We start from the raw sequence: 17,767 nt of genomic DNA, 5'->3' as shown, positions 1-17,767 counted from the left end.
TGATGAACCAATGAACATTGTCTCCTGATCTGCCTCCGATCTGGATGACCTCATTATGGAGGCACAGCGCCCAGAGGTCGGGCGGGGCCAGACTGACTCTCCAGTACACCCCGGGGTCGTTGTTTCCTTCAACAAGTGGGTCGGCCCTGAAGCAACTTTGGCTCCAGGGCGCCTGATTCCTCCAGTCTCCGACCCGCAAACACAAATCAGAGTTGAGCTCTGCAGCAGGTGGGCTCAACGTTACAGCACTGTACGCTGTAAGGGGTCTGGCAGTACAATAGCTGTATTCAGTTCTTATTATTTGTCACGCTTCCAGTATTTTTTGGGCTCTTGCGGTTTAAGAGGACGTTTAAATCCAAAGCTCATTACCAGAACCGTGACGGCAAACATGTTATGCAGGTGCGGCCTCAGTGGGACACACTCTACCTTGACAGCAGTAATGCTGCCTTTGCCATTAATCTGTCTTACATCATCATGCTTCACACTGAAGGATGAGAGAGGATGCAGGGCCCCCTCACATGTAGACAGCCATATTCAGGATCCCTAAAAAAATCTCTGTTGCTTCTCAAACATATTCCGACATCCTCCATTTATTCTATCCACCTCTTATAAACAGTAAACTGGACTTGTAACGAGTGATTTATAAACAAGAAAAGCAAAAGTTGAGAAAAGGCGGAAAGCAACGAGAGAAAACACATTATTTTTGTACATCTGGGATACATATTATTTAGCAGAGCCAGGCATGTAGGTCCCATGATTGTTTCCTCTGAGCGATGTATTTGACTGAAAAAGGCTGGAGCACAGTGGAGGGAGGGTTGATGAATAAAGCAGGTCTAGAGGAGATTTGGACTGGGAGGGGCACGGTGTGGCTTAGGGAAGCCGCTTCTATTAAAAAAAACTAAAGAAAACAGCTGATGCTGAATGACTGAATGACTGCAGTCTGCAGAAGAGACATGAACTAGTTACTGTGACTTTCCAGCACAGAACTAGAAACAGCTCAGATGAACTGCTTGTCAATTTTGCACTGGCAAGGTGGAATTACAAACATGTAAAGTAAATGTAGTAACTGCTCTACACAGCCAATAGCAAACTTGTTGACCATCTATACAGCTTGGACAAAGTCTCACTCTATAGCTTTACAGGGAGTGATGGGACTTTCAGTGGTTTGTTGGTCATGTTGATCTCAGTTTGAAGGTGCAGGTGGACATATGATACCAGGACCCCTTAAAAGCAGACAGGTGATTGTTGAAAAGTGGAATTTTGACAATCCAAGCCACGCAATTTCCAAATATATAGTATTGCCTTTGACATTGTTGTTCCTCTTGAAATATGTTCTCGACATGATGGAATAAATGCTTGTTTTTTTTCTATGTGGGAAAACAGTATCACACACAAAGAATGGCCTGTTCCTTACTCAATAGTCTTGACCTCAACAAGAAGCTTTTGTGAAGCACAAACTTGCGACTTCCTGACAAGACGATGAACAAATAAACCAGATGAGTTCCTTGTAAACTCATTTGTCTCTGTGTTTAATGACTCTGTGCACCTGCTGGAGGCCTTTTGTTAATGAAGCTGTTAGACGCCATCAGATAGGAGTCTAATTTACGACAGGCTTTGACCCTGAGCAGCACAGACCGGCTCTCAATTACACACTCTTAGCAGCAGATTTACTCATTCACAAGCACACACACACACACACACACACACACACACACACACACACACACACACACACACACACACACACACACACACACACACACACACACACACACACACACACACACACACACACACACACACACACACACACTAACACATGCTGACCTAGAAACACAGATTTATAAAGACGCATTTATAATAAATAAAAACAGATATAGTCTCACACTTCCACGTATTCTTAGTGCAACATCCACTGACACACTCCACACTCACACCCCAGTGACCATGAATCCCAGACGCTCGCTGAGCGCTGACCACACATTTAGCGCTCCAGATCTCTGACATTCCAAACAAACCGATGAGGCATACACTATGCGACACTGTCATTTTAATTGACAGCCACCCAGATAGAAGCCAATCACTGTCAACGGCCGTCCATCTGAGGAAGACCTGTGTGACCACTGAGCCCTAAAAATACAACCTTGTATCCGTATAGTCTACACTCATAAATCTGTCTCCCAGACCAGACACTGGGAATCCCTGCTCTCCACCCTTGAATCAACTGAAGAGCTCAACCTGCTGTGCATGAGCCACGTAGACTGTTTAGCTATCAGACAGAAACACACATTGAACAGATCTTCATGTGATCTCATATGAGTCAGCACGCTGTGAGGAAAATGCATGTTGATCATGGTAAGGAAGGTCTAAAGAGAACCACACTGTAAGCATTGCATAATTGCAGTTCATGCCTGGACACAAATATTGAGGATATTAAAAAAATATCTTCCACACAGCAGTTAACTTCTCAATGTTTCCTTTGGGCATAAACCTTCTTCATCTGCACATAATCTAGTCTAGTGAAGGTAGAAAGTCATTGAGACTAAGAAAAAAAGTGATGGTTCTGATTGTGCGAATACTTTCTTTTTTTTCTACTGACACCAATATTTGAAGGCGCTGGCCCAGCTGAACTGCCAGAATACGACCAGGAAATGGAAATTCAACACAGAGCTCAACACTGGCTGTCTTTTAATCTTCCTGCAGTCCCATGTGGTACCATGGAATTATAACCGAAAAGCCTGAAAGTAATATGCCCCGAGCTCTAACAAACTATAGTTCACGTTTTTTTTGTATTTCAGTAGCAAAAGGGATTCAAAGTGAATTTGAAAAAGACAAGAAATAACAAACCAAATAAAAAAAGACAGGATACAAACAGAGGAGCTGGCAGTGTGTTTGAAACTCGTCAAATGAAGATTCCGTCTCACAAGGTTAAACACTCCCCTGTCTCCTAAAGAAAGACTTATTGAGCTGTATCAGAACCCAGCGGAGATGCGGCGATGCAGAACAAGTGTCTGACCCCCAGAACCCAGAGCGCTCACGCTTCCCGGAGTTGCACAGGTCACACAGAGCCGGTCGAGGGGGGCCGACATGGGCCAATGAGAGCCAGCAGGGCCCAGCAAGATCCAGGAAGTTTAGGGCCAGACTGAGACAACAATCTGTCATCCCCTTCACGGCTTAACTTCTCAAACACCATTTGTCCTAACTGTCCTCAGACTGGATTTCCCATAGTCTCTTACCAGCAACAATTGCTTCAACAACTTCCTCGTAGCACTTATTGCATTCGTATTCGTTTATTGCACTTATCCTATTCGTATTAGTTTGTAGCACTTATTGTATTGTTTACTGCACTTATCCTATTCGTATTAGTTTGTAGCACTTATTGTATTAGTAGTCTGTTGCAATTATTGTTTTCGTAGTAATTTGCCTCTGCACTATACTTTTGCTCTGGTTTATGCTCTTAGATGCTTGTTTAAGAAAGGAGATGCACTTATGACTTCTGGTGACTAGTAGTTCTCTTGAATACCTATGTTGAATACACTTCCTGTAAGTCGCTTTGGATAAAAGCGTCTGCTAAATGACTGTAATGTAATGTATGTAATGTAATGTAATGTAACAAGTGTCATTAATGCAGGATGCTGTATCTCTACTAGCTTACTATCGCTGAACCTGACCTTTGACTCCCTGTGGATGGAAGCTAGAAGAAACAGAATCTCTATACAAGGGATATATTAAGCAGCACACGTCTATATTCCCTTTCAAGGTCTTGGACTGACTGACCAGATAACACTGTTAAAATACTTGGACTGATGTCAGAAGCGCTAATTGAAAAGACAGCATCTTTCCTCAGCAAATACCCATCGTAACTGTTATCGCGCATGTCCGATAACTGAGAGACTCCGCTGACATGAACCCATAACCATCTGCGAGGGGAACACCCTGCGAGCTCGCAGCAGCTGGTGCTTGTCGTGGCAGAGGGATGGGATTGAGGTATCTCCAACAGTCTTCACCGGGCAGGCTGTATATCAGAGCACTCATCTGCCTTTTAACAAGTCCTTCTGTCCCGTCTACAGCAGCGGGGAATGCATTTAACAGATGCAGCTGTCAGAGGAGAGAAGCGAGGAGTGGAGCTTGGGATGTTGTTTGATGAGTTTGGGTTTGAGCCACGCTCTGGGTGCCGGGAAGCATGCCAGTCTGAGAAGAAGACCTCGGCCGAGACCTCGACGCCACGCTGGGTCAGACGGAGCCTCATTCTATCTGTCATCTTTATTAGGAACAATACGTCAAAGTCCAATGCCGAAAGCTGTCAGTTCAATGTTGACAGAGGCCCCTCCTGAATTAAAAAACTTTGGCATGTTTATATGTAACTAGATTTCAACTTCAGCTTTCATAACTTCTTTTAACGATCTTTCATCATCTCTGAAGCCTAACTGGGAAGAGCAGCAGGATATACGCTACTGCAAAGCAAACCCACTACTGGGTCCAGAGTGGTGGAAGCTGCATGGAGTTTTACCCTCAGCTGGGCCCACCACCGCCAGCAGAGTGTGTGGTCAGTGATCGGCCTTTAAAAATACACACACCCTTCTCAAATGGCCTTCCTTGGTATAAAGAGAGAGAAGTCGCGGCTGAATGGAATTCCCACCATAAAGGGGTCTTTCTTTCACTGTTTGTCTGAAATGGTAAGGGGATTTCAGTGCCTCAGAGCTGGCTGTGTTAACGTGTCCGTACTCACATTTATACACAGCGTTTCCACTAAAAGACAAATGGGGATCCTAAAGAAACTAATCAAAAGGATATCTGGATATTAAGTATACTCGACAAAACTCTCAAAAGTCCTGACTCAAACTTACGTCGTGCTCTCCTCTTTGGTTTATACGCAATGCATGATATAATGCAGTACAAAGTAACACCTTTTGGACTTTATATTATATATGATAACAACTACAGTTCAGGTTCAAAATCACATCACATTGTAGTAAAGCATTGCTACTGTGGTTATTTGAACCGGAATGGAATCAAACAGTGTTGGAGCCAATAAGAGTGTTTTTTTGTTTTTTTTAAAGACTTTTTACTGTTTACATTCTCTGGGTTATAGGATACCACGCCACAAGGGGGCATTTAACATGTTGGTGACGGGTCCCATCGCACAGTCAAGTAATAAATACTTTTGTGTGAACAGACAATAAAGTTTTATATATTCTTATCTTAAATAGACTCAGGTGCGTAGTCTTGGCTGATTGACATTTTGACGGGTGGATTTTTGGAATGGGATTTTGGTTAGGTGCCTGAAATAATGTCAGTGGTTAACACAAGCTTAAGAGATTTTAACTTTTTGTTCTACGGAATAAAAATACGTCAGTAGATACCCCTCTTATGAATTTTAAAGTGTCTTCAAAAAGGTGTTTGCAGACAAGCAGCTAAATGAGACTACAAACTAGTCCGCCTTTATAGCCTCGTTGTGTATACTTGCACTCAGGCCACCGTAACTATACAAGTTTTATACACTTGTGTTTGCCACAGAGCTTATTTTCTATAATATAATAATCATCCGAAATCCAATGGAAAAAATCCCATTGGCTTTATTCTCTAGCAGAACCAGTACTTCTGGGGTACAAAAATACGTCATCCCTGTAGCACTCTACAGCAAACAATCTACTCAGGGCAACAATCCAGGCCCAAAAAAAAAATGCTGTACAGTAGCTGTGCCACAGTCCAAAACCTTTCAGGTACGGACCTTAAAAGACCTTGATTTGCCTCATTAGCTAGAGAGATGTCTCTCTAACAGGCCAATTTGAGGGTGTCACAGTGTCAGATCCTGATAATCTGAGATGGACACTTGCTCTGACAACAGGAGCCAAATGTCAAATGGACAGAGCTGGGTTGTTATTCATGCCGCTTGAAAGGTGTCAGGGAGAAGTATCGGGGAACAAACAAACTGTGTGATTTTTCCTCCGTTATCAGCAGCAGTGCGTCACCAACAAGTGCAAAACCTTGGTGGTTTTGTTTGCATGGAAAGTTAAATGATTCCCTCTAAAACAAGAGTGCAGTCCAAATAATTTAAATAAAGTTTTCATTGTCATGATTTAGAATCTCAAACTGCAAAACCAAGGCAAAAATCTCTATTTCTGCAACGTTATATCCTACAAATGGAGGACTTCAAATCTACGAGATTTCAATGAAAGTAGATGTTTAAATGATGAATGCTTGATTTGAATAAAATAATCACACCTATCTATTTGTACGGATAGCACAGTGATACTTTTCTTTAAGAAAACAAGCTGCTTCTTGAGGACCCGCTGGATCCCCTCCGTTTGAATAACATTCTTGTGTGGTTTGCGTTTGATTTCAGTCAGAGGCCTAAGTAGCTGGTCGGTCAGGGTGGTAAAGAAGTGTTTCAGTTCAGTTAGTGGGGATTTAAAGGACTTGAGACAAAACAACAAATGCAGTTTTTTTGTGTGTGGAGAACACCGAGGAGAACAAAGGACATTGAAAACCCAGAGCTGTAAAAGGGGGGTATAGCTATAACAACTACAGAAACAAGAATCATACTACATCATTTTTTCCATAACAGCTTTCCCACATGAACCAATATACAATATCAATCTTGGTCCGTCAGTGTTCGTCAGGTCATAAACTGGTTTCCACTACAACTGCGCTCACCACAGCACAGAAACAACTGCTAACAGCGGCCATGGATGTTGTAAAATAGTCTGGCATACGTTTGTTATGTGACCAACTTGAAAGATTTACTCGTGCAGCTCGACTTTCACAAGAGAATTCAGCAAATGTGCTCACTCATGATGAATTAAACACACTTTTCAAAAATACTGACGATATGATATTCCTGCAATACCGATGCTAGAGACCATCAAACAGTTACTCATATACCAAACTGCTCTTTCCATCCACTGAGCACAGTAGCTGGTTTTCTGCTGGAAGCCACCAGGGCCACACCAAAACAGTGCACTTATTCCACATGGACCCTGTCTGCTGGAGCGGCTACAGAAATAGCAGCCTAAAAGTTAGCCACTGACAAGCTAACTTCAGCTAACAGCTGGATAATGTAATAACTTTGTAAGAGTCTGATTCGATGTGATCTAAAAAGTTATCAGAACTATAAGTATAAAATGTTCCCAGATAATTTACGTCTGCCTGACTGGTAATTGTACATTAAAAGGTGCAAGTTAAATAACTACCTTTTTGAGTTAAAACATATTATTACAGTGGGCAGTGTTATTACGTCATTACTATTACATAATTTGACAAGCCTGTCTCGAGCCATAGTAGTGGCCTCGTGACATTTGTACTTAGGTATGGCAGTTCTTTAAGCATAATGTTAATGTCAGAATGCTAACGGACATTTAGTAGGTGTAATGTTCCCCATCTTAGTTTAGTCGTTAGCATGCTAACATTTGGTAATAAGCATTAGCTATCACAAAGTGCAGCTAAGGCTGATTGGAGTATCATTAGTTTGTCATAAATCAAAGTATTTGGTCATAAATCAAAGAATTTGACAGCTTTGTATTTAGACCTGCTGGTGGCGCTAGAGAAAAAAGTTTAGAGATCACCAACGTTTTACAACTTATCCTCTAGGGACCTTGAATATCTTATCCAGATCTTACAACATCCATCCAATATGTGTCAAGACATTTCTCCCTGAAACACGAAGATCAATCTAAGAGGATCACCTAAGTAATTAAGATTCATCCGCCGGAGATCAATAATGTCTGCATGATAATTCATATAGTTGTTGAGGTACTTTAGTTGGATCCAAAGTGGTGGACCAACAGACAATGCCATCCAAAGAGTGTGGTGGCTAAAAATATGTGACACCTCTTATAAAGTTTTAATGCAAAAATCTAATTTTACTGATATTCATTTAAAATTTATTTAGAATTTAGAATTTTTACATTCAAGATTTTTGTTAATTTTTTAAACCCTCACTTATTATAGTATTTTGACAAGTAATAAAGTATAATTTTAGGTCAAGCAGAGTGCAATAAACCCGCTGACCGTCAGCTGAATCAATCAGGCACCTATGATGACTGCCACTGCAAACAATCTGTTGGAGAAGTGTGCAATGACATCTCTTGCTTTGAGCACTATGTACAGGTTATATTCCACATGTCATGGTACGTATGTGGTGGGTGCTGTTACCACTGGAGGGGAGAGTATAGCGAATTTTCACGATAATGTATAATTTGAGTGAAGGAGTCGTTATAATTTAAATAAAATGTACCCAGATGTTTTTATATTATATCTCTTGGCTTCTAGATGGGGCAATATCCTGGACTTGAACAGCTGAGAAAATCAGTTTGAAATATCCCCCTGAAAAACTGCTGATGAGTTTGAGGCAGGATATAAATGGTTAATCTTTTGCAGATTTGTAATTGCTTGATTTATACTCATAAATCCCAATTTAGTTTCCCTCTTTAAAAAAATGATTAAACCCTTCCCACGCGTGGGATAGTGGAAGTGTGATCAAGGCCAAAATGAGAGATCAGAGGGCTTTCTATCTGGATTAAATCTTAATGTTGAGATTGTCGCCGGATTACAGCCCATGGGAAATACACAGGGTTAATAGGTGGAGGTCGGCATAACCAACTGGAAATGACATATTTCTTCTAGTTAAGCCCTGATCAAAAGAATGTTAAAGTGAATACAGCACACATACATAGACAGCCATAAGAGGGCCCACACTAGCTTTGGGTGGAAACCTCCTCCTGACCTCCACTTCAATCCTCCAACTCGTACACAAAGACCTCTCACTCTGATGCCATGCTGCCCTCTGCTGGTCACAGCCGTTATTACATCAGAGCTACGGCCTGAAGTGTGTTACATTTTGGTCATACTTGAGATTAATTGTCAACTTCCTATACAATTTATATAATCAAGTGACTATGACGCTTTACTTTAATTTGTACTGAGTTTAAAACTATGTTTTGGTTGAATTAAACCTTTAGGTTGGATGAAAGTTAGGGTATAGTCATGGTTTCCTTTGTCAATAGAGTTATTTAATAGACAAAAGACTTATTGTCAAGCATGAACCATATTCGAAGGTTGCAGAATCGACCATCCAAAAAGCATCAAAAAATGTCCAAGTGTTGGCCAAAATATTTGTACCACCTGCTGATCCCCTTGGCTGGAAAGTACAGTAAACTTCCAGGTTCCTTAAACATCCTTTATGTCCTCTTATTAATTGTACTTTGGTTGGCAGACATTCAAACGTAAAGGACGTTAGAATCCAACCACAATGTCCACTTGTAAAAACTAAGCCTGAGGAAGCTCATGTTAGCATAAGCAACACACCAATGTATTACTTTCCACAAATATATCTTCACAAAGATAATGGATCTGGTTGAAATGGGGAGAGTCATAGGATAAATTAAGCAGATATACTTGCTTATGACTAAAATGTTGAAATCTTAAAAAAAAAAGTGGCCTACCGAACACTTTCCCACCACACAGAGAGAAGTATCATTCTTCCCACATGGCGTCCCATCGATCACCCTCTCCGACTGTTTCACGTAGAACCTGAACCCTATGGCCCGGCAGTTGAGTTCACAATGCTGATTCCCGGTTACTGAAAGGAAAGAATTAGGAGATTGTGTAAAGTACGGAAATTTTGACGACATATTCTTTGGGATATAAGTGCAAAAGAGAAATATGATGGACAGCACATAATACTAATCAATCTACATCTTAATATCTAGTGTGTAAAGAGAATACTTTCAGCATGTGTCTCAATATAAAAAAATTTACTCTACATATTAATCTATTCAATACCTAACTATATGAAGTAAAAAAAAAAATTCTAGATGCTTTGTATTAGCAAAACCCGAAGATGTATGATTATTAGTGGTGTCATGTTATCTAATGTGGGATGGGCTAAACGTTGGGCATGACACAGAAATAAAATAAAATAACTGAATAATGAGAATTAGTAATAGATGCATTTGTAGAGCATAGTGAATGCACATTGAAAGGAATATATTAAGACATTTTATGTAGCATGATAATCTTCAAAGACATGCCCTCAAATACTTAATTTCCCAGAAGATTAGAGATCAGTGAAAAATCCCATCATGCAGTGCATAGGGCCACATTATGTCACCATGATATGAGTGCAACCGATACACAAGTCTACTATGTTTAATTAACTTTAATTCCAGTCAGTCAAAGCGCTAAATGAACAATTGATTGACAGCAATCTTTTAGCTTGCTCTCTGTGCCTCGACCGCTATGCGTATGGCAACAGAGCAACAGTTTAGAATGATGTGTGTTTAAGTGCGCTAAAGTTGCAGATAAGTGGAGTTTACAAATTCAGAATGATTCAGAAATGACTCAAATTACTTTGGAGTACAAATACATAATATCCTACAACAAACATTTGCACAAAGTTAAAGAGAAACAATAAAACGTATCCCAAAAACGACATTTGTTTTAAACCAGCTCTATGATTTTAACTAAAGATTCCCCGTTTCATTTGATGACAAAAAAATGGCAGTGAGCGAAGGATCCCGATCCCTGCTCTTTACATTTTGTTCAGGTGCTTTATCAATTAGATATACTATAAGCCCAAAAGCGAGGTATTTCTTAAACAGATGTACAAGAGCAGGTTTAAGCGATGTTAAAGATGGGCGTCAAATAAACCAGACTCAACCTCATACATTTACCTGAAGTCATTTAATCTTTACATCTGCATTACCCGTCAGTCAAGGTCTGCAGCACAAAGACCAGATCTCAACATACACACGTTTGACAGGATATTAATCCGGAGCCTGTTAGTTCCATTAGTGTTCTCAGAGAAATTACATTTCAGGAGTTGTTTTGACTGTTGCCTGGATACCTCAGGTGAGTTAGGTCAGAGAGTTTGTATGGGTGAACATTTGTCAGTGAGCAGACAGACAACTGACATACTGCAGTGCTTACACACACACCTTAGTTCATATTATAGGTCAGAGGTCGGCAGCTGAAGATGTAACTGACAGTAAAAATGTGATTAATTGTGAAACGTGTGTGTGACCTTAAGATTGTGTAGACTAGAGCACTTTCTAGGTTAGGATCTTGACTTTCTCAGACTTACAAGCAGGACATATATACATTTCCGTTCACTTCTCAAACACATTTTCATAGACAGACTCTATTGTTATACTTTTTTGTTCTTGCCTTTTTTTTTAACCCTCCTTTCAACTCATGCAATGGTGGTCTGTTAGTCCGACTTTTACTTTAACAACACCATGAGGTTGACATTTAAGGATTTCAGTGAAGCGTTTATTCGATCGGCATGCAATTCGGATTGGACTAGTTTCCACCCAATTGAACTACTTTTGATTAATTTTGTCTGGGAAAAATAGCTTTTGGCTGGTAGATGTAATTTGGGGATACTTTTATCAACATTTGGGGGGTTTAAATATATTTTGAATATTTTGAGTCATTTTATGAACACAAATACAACACCAACAACACTTTGGTGACAGTAACCATCATCAGGCCAAAGTTTTCATTCGTCCAGTACTTCGGTTTATGACCAAATATCAGCAAAACTAATGATATTCCCAGCCTACTCTGCACTTTGTGTTTAGTGCTAACTAGCATGCTAACACACTAAACTAAGATTGTGAGCATGGTGCATATCAGCTGCTACGCATTAGCAAGTTTCTATGTTAATTGTAAGCATGGCAATGAGGCAGACAGGCAGACAGGCAGATAGACAGACGTTAGCCTTAAGCACCACTGTGCCTACAGTCTCATCGGGCCGCTGGCATGTTTAGAGATTAGCCTTGTTAATTTTTATGTAGCTATAGCAATATGGCCATTGAGCAATATGGTATAATTACAGTTTAACTATTTAAACTGTATTTTATTTACCTTATATATGCTTCCCTTGGGGAATATTATCAGAAAACACTCAGTAAACTTTCATTGTTATGCAGATGATACCCAGCTATATCTATCAATTAAGCCAGACGAAACTAACCAGTTCTCTAAACTTCAAGCATGTCTTACGGACATAAAAACCTGGATGACCTGTAACTTCTTAATGTTAAACTCTGAAAAAACAGAAGTTATCCTACTAGGCCCAGATCACCTTCGAAATCAATTATCTAACGATATAGTTTCTCTAGATGGCATTGCTCTAGCATCCAGCACTACCGTTAAGAACCTTGGAGTTATCTTTGATCAGGATCTGTCTTTTAACTCTTATATAAAACAGATCTCAAGGACAGCCTTTTTTCATTTACGTAACATTGCGAAAATCAGGCAAATCCTGTCTCAAAGCGATGCAGAAAAACTAGTTCATGCATTTGTTACCTCTAGACTAGATTACTGTAACTCCTTATTATCAGGCTGCTCTAATAGGTCTCTTAGATATTTACAGTTGATCCAGAATGCTGCAGCACGTGTTCTAACAAAAACTAAGAAAAGAGATCATATTACTCCAGTATTAGCTTCTCTGCACTGGCTCCCTGTTAAATCAAGAATAGAATTTAAAATTCTTTTACTTACCTACAAAGCTCTAACTGGCCAGGCACCGTCTTATCTTAAGGAACTTATAGTTCCATATTACCCAACTAGAAAGCTGCGCTCAATCAATGCAGGGTTACTTGTGGTTCCTAGAGTATATAAAAGTAGGATGGGAGCCAGAGCCTTCAGTTATCAGGCTCCTCTTCTGTGGAACCAGGTTCCAGTTTCAGTCCGGGGGGCAGACTCACTCACCACTTTCAAGAGCAGGCTTAAGACCTTCCTTTTTGATAGCGCTTATAGTTAGGGCTGGTTCAGGTTCGCCTTGGTCCAGCCCCTAGATATGCTGCTATATGCCTAGACAGCCGGGGGACTACCTAGGATACGCTGAGCTCCTCTCTCCTCTTCTCTCCCTCCATCTTTATGTATTAATCTCCTATTTATGCACATTACTGATTTTGCTTCTTCCCCGGAGTTCTTGTGCTTTCTCGCCTCGCAGGTTCCCAGGAATCGGGGTTATATTTGGACTGTCATCATGCCACCTGCTGAGGCCCTGCTGACACCCACTACTACTACCACTATCATTATTAGTCACATTACTATTATTATTGCCTGTACTATTACGCTTATTGACTTGCTTGTACCCTGTAGTCTTTGTGCTTTCTCGCTTCGCAGGCTTCTATAAATCGTGGCTGTACCTGGACCGTGGTCGTGCATCCTGCTACGGCCCTGCTGACACCGTCTGCTACCACCATTATTATTACTAGTCACATTACTATTACTATTACCTGTACCATTACGCATTTTAGCTTTACTTCCACCCTGAAGCCCCTTTGCTTTCTCGCTCTGCAGGTTTCCATGAATCGTTGTGGTACCTGGACCGTAGTCGTGCCTCCTGCTGTGAGCCGACTGACACCCACTGCTACTTATTATTATTAATCACATTACTATCCCTATTTTCATAATTATAATTCTACTGTAATAATTGCTGCTGTTATTATAAGTAGTCTTATTATATGAATCATTTATGTCATATACATTGAATGTGTTGTATCTCTGTTATGCTGTTCATTCTGTACACATGACATCTATTGCATTCTGTCCATCCTGGGAGAAGGATCCCTCCTCTGTCGTTCTCCCATAGGTTTCTTCCTTTTTTCTCCCTGTTAAAGGGGTTTTTTAGGGGAGTTTTTCCTGTGCCGATGTGAGGGAAGGACAGAGGATGTCGCATGTGCACAGATTGTAAAGCCCTCTGAGGCAAATTTGTAATTTGTGATTCTGGGCTATACAAAATAAACTGAATTGAATTGAATTGAACCTTTATTTCTGTTTTAATATAAATTTTGCAATCAAGACACTTTTTTTTATATATGCAATAACCCGCACAACTAACATTAGTCTTCCCTGGGTCAACAGAGGGAAATTACCACAGCGATTTCATATAATTATGTAACTTAGACAGAAAAATGATCTTATATACATATGCATATACTGTAGGTAACACTGCACATGACCTACCCTCGTTGAAAGGTTCCCACTCGTACAATCTGCCCATGAAAGGTTGGTTGTTGTATGAAGAACACTGAACAGCCCTGAGGTGTCTGCTGGAAGGAGGACAGGCCTGAGGATGGACCAGACACACACACATAAACAAACCCACACACACATACATTAATTTTACACAAAGACAGGTACATTTCTTTATCCACAGCAATCTCACATTTCTCATTGTCAAGCCTCGCGACCGTTGGTTGACTGCTGACGACAGCCTTCTCTGTTTTAACAGTGTTAACCCTGTGCTTGTAGCTCGGTCTTTCTTGCCCAAAGTAGTTGGATTCCAGTATTTATGAAGACTGGCCAGTGTAACTCAACCTCCCCGACAGCCCCCCATATCTCCCTTGTGTAAACAAGCCTCTGGTCTGCTTTACTTTGCTTAATATCTGTGTCATTGCACACCAGAGACAATATACAGAACCCGACATTGTTTGAATTTATAGTAACCGGCACGATGGATTCCATAACTTCAGATCAGATAAGCAAAGCCCATCTATGCACTTTACAGCCGGGGTTTAACTGATAAAGTTTGGTGAGCCGATAGTTTTACCAATATTAGTATTAACATTAAATATTTAGTTGAAGTATTACATGGTACATGCTTTAAATTCTAACATATGTTTGTTTTGTACAGTTCATGGACAAAAATGGAGTTCTATGCAACAGAGGCATAACGATAATAATAATAATAATAATACTTTAATTTTATATAGCGCTTTTCTAGGTACTCAAAGACGCTTTACATAGGGCGAAGACAACAAAACAAAAAAGAACACAAAGGAGCAAACAAAACAAACAAACAGAACATTTTAGTAAAAAAGAAAACTGGAGAAGCTGTGCGGAATGAGTCATGTAGTGGAGGGTAGGGAGGGAAAGGGAGATGAGGCTCCACTGGGAGCAAACATATCACCTCCGCTTCTTCCTGCTCCCCGCAATGGGCGTGTCAATGCTCGCACGGTAGCCCGTAAATAAGCCACCTGCAGGCTACATTTTCCCACAATTCACGGGATGTTGTGCCTGGCAGCCCTTCATTTTTGTTTTGTATCTGTAATCCTTGCAGCCGGGGACTAAACAAAACACAATACAGATTTAGTTCTCCACAAAATGTTTAAAAGTCCTGACAACACTGCAAGTCTTACGCTTCTATCTTCTGCTCTTATATTTTTTATTTAATTGTATAATTTTTTCATTTTAAATAAATTCTTCAGATCAATATATAGTATTTTTTCCACCCACTACTTTATCAACACAAATAAAATAAACAAATCTAATACAAAACAGAACAATAAGCAAAATCAGTAATGTTATTTCTCTATTTATTCACCATGTCTAGGCAACATGCTGGGAATAATAATAAGAAGGTGCAGATTTGCATACATTACTGTTGCAGATCCTGTGGTGAGCATGCTCCCCTGTGCAGAAGGAACTAGGCAGGGGGTCATAGGGTCTCTCCTGGTGCTGCTGGGGTCCAGTTGTCTGGCCGCTTGACTGTGGCTCCTGCTGGACCAGGGCCTGGTTGGCCGAGCCAGGCTGGTAGAGGGGGCCCAGACTTGGTTATGTTTGGGCTGCTGTGCCCTGGGCTGCACATAGGGTCTGCTGTGGCGATGGAGGGTGTTGGCGGGGTCCAGGTTGTTTGACCTATGGCTGCTGTGGCCTCTAGTGGCAGCATAGTGGCCGTCAGCTGCAGGAGAGCGTCTCTGTCTATGTGGGCGAGCCGTCCCAGGGCCCTGGCCCATGTCCGTCTGCAATGGAGCGACATAAGGAGCTCTCCCGTAGCCATACCTCCCTGGAATGATCTGAGTGACCCTCCTGAAGACACAACATGAGGAGATCACCGACTCGACCAAACCCGTGCCGGATTTCACCACCATCTCCAGACGTACAGTCGTCCCTGTTAACTAGACTTGAATCCAGTAACCTATAGTCTTTCAAACTGTAGAAAATATCAAACCTCGTAAAACCAACAAGAGATTGTACAACAAAGGCCATACAGCACATTTGGATCAACAGCTTTTATTTCATCTTTCAGCTCAATTTCTTCTTTCGCTGAGGAAACTGTCACGGTTCTTCACCCGAACAACGATTTCAGTGAAGCGTCCAGATCTGGGCGCTTTTGTCGTAACTTGGCTCCTTAGATTGCAACTCAAACAGCCCCCACCAGCCCCCCCTTAACTCAGCTGTCAGTGCTATTTGTTTAAAGGCAAGCACAACAGGAAGGAGGTCACAAAGCTGCCAAGCACAAGCCGAGCTTTTGACTACATTCATAAAAGACTAGCTTTCCATTAAAGGGGAAGTCAGACGGCCCACAGTGATGGCTCCAAAGAGCCACTCTTAGACCAGGGCTGTTCAGCATGCAGCACAGCCGCACAGGCTCTTTTAAGACTTGCAGAAATAGAACAACTGAAAAAAAGTTCCTCGTTGATCATCCTGATAGTCAAATTACTTCCAATGGACATAGACAGTTCTTTCACAGTGCTTCGTTAGTGCAAATAAATGATAAATTAGTATCAATTACAATAAAATCAATAATAATTATTTATTCTTTTGCGCCAATTTACACAGCACCTCGTGTCTTTAGATTATGATATGTGACAAGTTAAAATGTAACTCAACTGGTTTGGAATCTAGTGAGGGTAACGGCCTTAGAATATCATTAACATTTTTTTCATACTCATCAAACACTTTATTGACTCCTGTCCGGTATGGAAGCGTCTTCATTTGTTATGTGAGTCTAAACACTTCCTCTAAATAGCTTTTTAAAAAATCCCAGACTCTGCAAATTCCCGTTGTAAGAACAGGGATTTCAATTCAGTTTGTGTGTGATGATACAGTACCTCCGTCCATCCGGCCGGGTCTCCTTCCCCTCCCTCAGATCGCTGCTGCTGTTGCTGTTGGAGGACCTGACTTTGTCGCGATGCAGAGGAACCGTCGGCCTAAGGGCTGAAATGACGTGGCCTGGTTGTTGGGGGTGAACACCAGTTCTCCTGGAGGGGTACTGGGACGGACTGTAAACAGGCAGGCAGGGTCTGTTCTGCTCCTGCACCCCTCTTCCACAGGTCCGGGAGCAGGTCGCCCAGGGCCCCCAGGCGCCCCAGGAGCCCTGAATGTCTCCCTGCTCTGCCCTGAACTCCTGTTGGGGCTCTGCCCTCTCAGGAACCTGCATGGAGATGAAACAACCCGAGATTAGTGACACCACGGAGCGCCAGAAAGCGGGGAAAGCCCCACGCAAAGTGTGTGCCAAGGATTGATGGAAAGCCTCCATCAGCAAGACTTTATTCTCTGAAGATCATGGCGTTGTGTAAGGCTCAAGTCAGTGACCTCATCTCATCAATATGACTATCCTGCCCCTCCGCCTTCCACCACTGTCCATGAAACAGACCTCTGTTCACGGTTATAAAGCGCCAATTTAGCTGATTAGTGGGTGTCTGTTAGTGGCCTGTCCCCTATTGGCTACCTGCGTTTCTCACTGTTGACTCTAACCCTCTGTGCAACTTTGCCAAGGACGTATTAGCAGTGATCACTGCACTCTCTGTTTGAGGAACCAGCCAGGGGGGAGTCCTGTGCCAAGACGGCTTTATCCACCAAGCCGCGTGGAAATCCTGCTCTTTAAGGGAGCACTTTGTCTCCATTCACAGCAAGCTCTCTGGGCAAACACATGGACGTAGTAAAAGCTCAGCCGCTTTTGACTTTTAACGAATGGAAAGAGAATACAGAAGCACTGGGGAGAGTTGGCAGGAAGTTCCTCTTCTGT

At 41.5% G+C, this 17,767-nt stretch overlaps 1 protein-coding gene across 1 annotated transcript in view; it reads right to left on the bottom strand.

Moving 5' to 3' along the window:
* Positions 1–17,767, bottom strand: part of LOC129106116 (thrombospondin type-1 domain-containing protein 4-like) — a 38,772-nt gene that overhangs the window by 20,056 nt on the left and 949 nt on the right. Inside the window, 5 exon segments of the mRNA XM_054617452.1 lie at positions 9,444–9,580; positions 13,981–14,083; positions 15,394–15,560; positions 15,563–15,825; positions 16,851–17,173. Coding sequence (XP_054473427.1) covers positions 9,444–9,580; positions 13,981–14,083; positions 15,394–15,560; positions 15,563–15,825; positions 16,851–17,173 — 993 coding nt within the window.

This window comes from Anoplopoma fimbria, chromosome 2 (assembly GCF_027596085.1).
Source record: "Anoplopoma fimbria isolate UVic2021 breed Golden Eagle Sablefish chromosome 2, Afim_UVic_2022, whole genome shotgun sequence".
In the NCBI taxonomy this organism is placed as follows: Eukaryota; Metazoa; Chordata; class Actinopteri; order Perciformes; family Anoplopomatidae; genus Anoplopoma; species Anoplopoma fimbria.
Note: the sequence above shows the minus strand (reverse complement) of the source record. Positions and strands in the feature narration are given on the sequence as shown.